This window comes from Lupinus angustifolius, unplaced genomic scaffold (assembly GCF_001865875.1).
Source record: "Lupinus angustifolius cultivar Tanjil unplaced genomic scaffold, LupAngTanjil_v1.0 Scaffold_75_107, whole genome shotgun sequence".
NCBI classification, from domain to species: Eukaryota; Viridiplantae; Streptophyta; class Magnoliopsida; order Fabales; family Fabaceae; genus Lupinus; species Lupinus angustifolius.
The window spans coordinates 1-5202 of record NW_017723687.1 but is presented as its reverse complement, the minus strand read 5'-3'; the positions used below and the strand labels follow the sequence as shown (position 1 = coordinate 5202).

At 32.9% G+C, this 5202-nt stretch overlaps 1 protein-coding gene across 1 annotated transcript; it reads right to left on the bottom strand.

Moving 5' to 3' along the window:
* Positions 1-4709: 4709 nt before the first annotated feature.
* Positions 4710-5156, bottom strand: LOC109339462 (uncharacterized mitochondrial protein AtMg00240-like). The gene has a single exon (XM_019576911.1). It carries the CDS (start codon positions 5154-5156, stop codon positions 4710-4712), a length of 447 nt encoding a protein of 148 aa, XP_019432456.1.
* Between the last annotated feature and the right edge of the window lie 46 nt (positions 5157-5202).

Below are 5202 nucleotides of genomic sequence, written 5' to 3'. Positions count from 1 at the left end.
GATTTGGAATAAACTTATTCAATTTCAAATTATTAATGTGTCATAAAAAATAAATAGTTATTAAGATGATTGATCTTAACCTAACTGATAATAAGTAGGAATGACAACGAGCCGGATTGGGCTCGGGTTTATACTCACCCAAACTCGAACCCAAAATCTCAACCCCGAACTTGAACTCAAACCCGAATTTAGCGGAATTAAAAATAATACTACCATCCTCAAACTCGTCGGGTTTCGGGTAATCCAAACCTGACGGGAACCCGCCTAAAACTTATATTTTTATAAATGTTGTATATGAAATCATCTTTTAAGTGTATGATTAATTTATATGTTCATAATGTAATTCAATGACTACAGGGAGAATAGCAGATACTGAGTTGCACTTGCCTAACACATTTGGCTAATAATATGCAGAACTAGTTACACAACTTGTGTACCAACGAAGAGAGCATGTTAATTAGTACTTGTATAAAGCTTGTTACTACCATTGAACGTATGACGTCATTTTGTTTTGCTTATCAGTAGGGATGACAATGGGCACGGGCGGGCACGGGTAATAGCTACCCGCTACCGGTTTTAAAACAGAAGAGTAATACTCATACCCGCCCGTACCCGTACGGTACCCGTGAGCAGGTATTTGTGGGTATTTCTGGGTACCCGCAGGTAGAACGGCTACCCACCACAGGTTTCCTCTATTATAAATAATTTTTTAAATTTTTACTTCTATTGTGTTTCAAATAAGATGAAACTTAATTATTTTTGTACCTTTTGATTGAATATTTTCCTAAAATGCTAAATTTATTTGTGGTTTCCATTTGTGTGGTTTTTTGTTCTCATTTTTTATCATAAAATATATATTTTCTTTGTAAAACATGTGTGTTTCTACATATGTAATAATATTTGTAGGGTATTTCACTACCAAACTCAATAAAATATGTAAACAAAGTAAAAGGAAAAAATATACATAGTATAATAAATGTTAGAATAATGTATTTTTTTATTTTAATTAAATATAATATATTAATCATATAAATAACGGGTACCCGCGAGTACGGATACCATAATACCCGTACCCGCCCGTATGTACTACGGCTATTTTTAAAAACCCGTTTATAATACCCGTTTGTGACCCGTACCCGTGCCCGTACGGATTTTACCCGCGGGTACCCACAGGTACGGGTTTTTTTGCCATCCCTTATGCATTGGAAGCATTCAACATATACATGAATAATAATTTGAATGTAACGTAAGCATCAATAAACTACATTTTTCATCCTTGTTTAACACTGAGGTACTATAGTTTGTCCCTTGATATATGTCAATCAGGTTAGGTTAGGGCGAGTTCGGGGTAGGGTATTAGTTTTATCAAACCCGAACCCGAAATTTAATTCGGGTAAAATCCGAACCCAACACATAACAGGTTTTCCCCATCATTTTTAGGTTGGGTTTGGAAGAGTATCCACGAGTTTGGTTTTCATTGTCATTCTTAATAATAAGTTTAACAATTCGTCAAAAAATGATAAGACTCATGAAGTCATATTATAGTGCTTCTAGAGCTATAAAGTTTTGAACATTAAACAAGTTAGTTTCTGATCATTGTCTATTGCAGATTAACTGTTGCCGAATTGTTAATTTTTTTATATAGCTTGTTGAGTGCCTGTATTTTTTGTCAATTCTATGAGCATATGAATTTTTGTAAAAAGAATATTTTGGTAGTTTGAGTTAATATGATATTAGACTAATAATTAGTTTAAAATTTAGTTTTAGTTGTTATATTAATTAGTTTTCATTCCTTTTATATTAGGCTTTCATTGTAATTTTGTAATTGGTTGAATTCATTCATCAAATTAATGAAATACATATCATTTTTTTGCTCTTTAGTTTCTAATATAATATCAAAGCAATGTATTTATTTCTCATACATTTTCATTCTCTTTATTTTATTCTTCTTCTCAAATGTTCCTAATGGCAGATGATATATTCTTGGTGGAAGCAAAACTATGATGATGCTTACATAATAGAGCATATTTTGACTTCTTTACAAGATATCACTTCACGAACTAGAAAGAGAAAATAATTATGCCAAAAATAGCCTTATGTTATAGTCTTTATTGATCTCACTTATTCTTTTATTATATCAATATTTTTCTTTCTTTATTATTGTCTTTTACAATCTTCATATTATTTATTTCTCTCAATTCTTCTTGATATTCTTGTGGCAAATATTGTCCAGATTTTATCATATTCTTCTATTGTTATTCTTGAGCAAAGAATTACTCATATTTCATCACATTATTCTTTTGTTATTTTTGAGTAAAAATAAATTTGCTCATATTTCATCATATTCTTCCATTGTTATTCTTGAGCAAAAATTGTTCATGTTTTATTATATTATTTTCCTGTTATTTTTGAAGTAAATATTACTCATAATTCATCATATTCTTCTCTTGTTATTTTTGAACAAGTAATGTTCATATTTCATCATATTATATATTTCTCTCATTGGCCAAGAAACCAACATGATAAATTAATTGGTGGCCTTCTAACAAAGGCTTTGTAGTCTTCTCCATTCAATCACTTTTTGTCTAAGCTAAGAGTTGTCAACATTCATTCATCAGCTAGCTTGAGGGGATATTGAAATATATTTTAATACTTTGAGTTAATATTGTATTGAGATAGTAATTAACTTAACTCATTTACTTTTTTAGTTAGCTAGTTTTGGTTGTTAGGTTAGTTAGTTTTCATTTCTTTTTTATATAAAATCTTCATTGTAACTTTGAAATTCATTTAATTAATTAATATTCTTTTCTTGTTTTGATTTCTAATAATATACATCACATAAACATTATTTTTTGTTACAAAATGCATCAACAATTCTAAAGAAATATTGTTTAAATCGTTCTTATAATATAGTGTAACGAACCAAAAATAATAAAGAAATATTGACTCATACATTATTTGGACGTGTCTCCACAATATATCATGTTTTATTTAACTTAATTGCATTTATCACATTTTTTGTTTAAAAGATTACACTTATTTCTTATGTAGGGGTGGTTATTGTAATGAAAGTATAAAAACTAGGGGAGGTTTGTATAGGTGTAGAAAAGTGAGGGGTGGTTTGTGTAATTTCACTAAAACTCAAGGGGTGTCAGTGTAATTTACTCAAAAGTATTCAGTTATTTCAAAATTGTTAATTCTTTTTGGCATCCACATAATTTTAAAATTTAAGGGAAAATATCCAATCAGGAGGGAGCAAAGTCCTTGTATTTATCAAAGAAGCAGAAATAAATTAATTTTTTATTTCAAAACTTGCTTTAGTATTTTTATACACTATTTTTTTAAATTTATTATGTTATATTAAATATTAGATTTCTAATTATGCACTACAATAAGGTTAAATTTCAGACTAGTAAAGAATTGGTCCACTGATTCGTCAAAGGTAAACCCACATATCATATAAGACTAAAAAGGAACCCCTAATCCATAAAAACATTACTTACTATGATAATTGTCAAAGAAAGGATGAATCGAAGAATGAAAAACAGAACTTCTTGATGGAGAAGTTCTTGAATAACAAGAGATGACAATAAGAGAAAAGCTTCTTGATCTTTATTAGAAAAACTTGATTAATTAACAAATATGAAAATCTGAACTTATAGGCAAGGGAAATAACAATAACAGATTAACAAACTTGCCTAACTATTTAAACTAAAAAATTAGCACGTGTTACATATGTTAAACATGGCAAAAATCACTAAAACAATGATGGCTTGGACTGCAAGTAAAGGAAAGCCCATTAATCTTAAGCCTTTGATTCTGCTAGGGATGTTATGCTTGGTCTGGATTTGAGTTTGATGAATGCCTTGAATGGTCCTGCCTTCATGGTAGGCTTGAGAAGCCTGATGCGTGTCCAAGACATGGTTGACCTGGTGTTGATATCCTTTGGTTTGAATATGGTGCATCTGGTGCGCCCTGCCTAGGTGTTGGTACATCTGTTGGGCACTGGCCTGGTGCGCCTTGCTCTGGTCCTGGCAGGCCTGATGCGCCTTGGGTTGGCACTGATGCATTTAGTGCGCCTGGGCGTGGCGCTGATGCATCTGGGCGTGGCACTGATGCACCTGGGCGTGGCACTGATGATGCACCTGGTGTGTCTGGGCGTGGCACTAATGCGCCTTGGCTTGGTGCATCTGATTTGATTTGGTCAAGTGGGATGGTTCCTCAATTTTGATTATGGACAACACTTGTTTGGTCTTGGCAGCAACATTATTTGTCTTGGTTATCAAGGCATCATTATGCTTAGGCAAATTGCACACAATTTTGTTAATGGTGTGATCAAGGGGAGAGTTGATGGCAATTACTATAACAGCCATATAAAAAATTTCACAGTAATTGCCACAATCACGATAATTTTCTTGTTATTTGTATATAATATGTTCAATTTCTTATTCTAAGAGACTTCTTTGTTAATGCATCAACAAGTTGTAGGTGAGTAGGAACATGCAAAAGTTTAATCAAACCTTGGCTGCATTTCTCCATAATTGTATGGAAATCTATCTCAATATGCTTAGTCCTTTCATGAAAAACAGGGTTAGAAGCAAGGTAAATAGCAGACTGATTATCACAATAAAGCAAAGTAGGCATAGAGTAGTTATATTGTAAATCTTCAAGAATATAATTGAGCCAAGTAATTTCGCAAGTTGTTAAGGCTAAGGCCTTGTACTCAGCCTCACAAGAACTTCGAGAAACAGTTCTTTGCTTCTTGGATTTCCAAGAAACCAAGGATTTACCAGACCCAGGTAGATGCAGTATCCACTAACTGATCTCCTGGTGTCTGGGCATGAGGCCCAGTCACTATCACTGTATGCTTTTAGTTGAATAACAGAGTCAGTAGGAAAGAATAATCCAAGAGCAGGAGTTGCCTTTAGATATCTAAGGACTTTCATGGCAGCAGTGTGATGAAAACTGGTAGGACAAGCCATAAATTGGGCCAACTGATTGACACAGAAGGTGATATCAGGTCTAGTATTGGTTAGGTAGATTAACCTTCCAATTAATCTTCTATAGGCAGAGGGATCATCAAAGGAGGTGTTGCTATCTTGATGAAGGTGGGCTCCAGGGATCATAGGGGTAGTGGATGGTTTGCATCCAATCATTCCTGCATCAGAAATTATCTCTAAGGCATATCTTCTTTGGTTCATA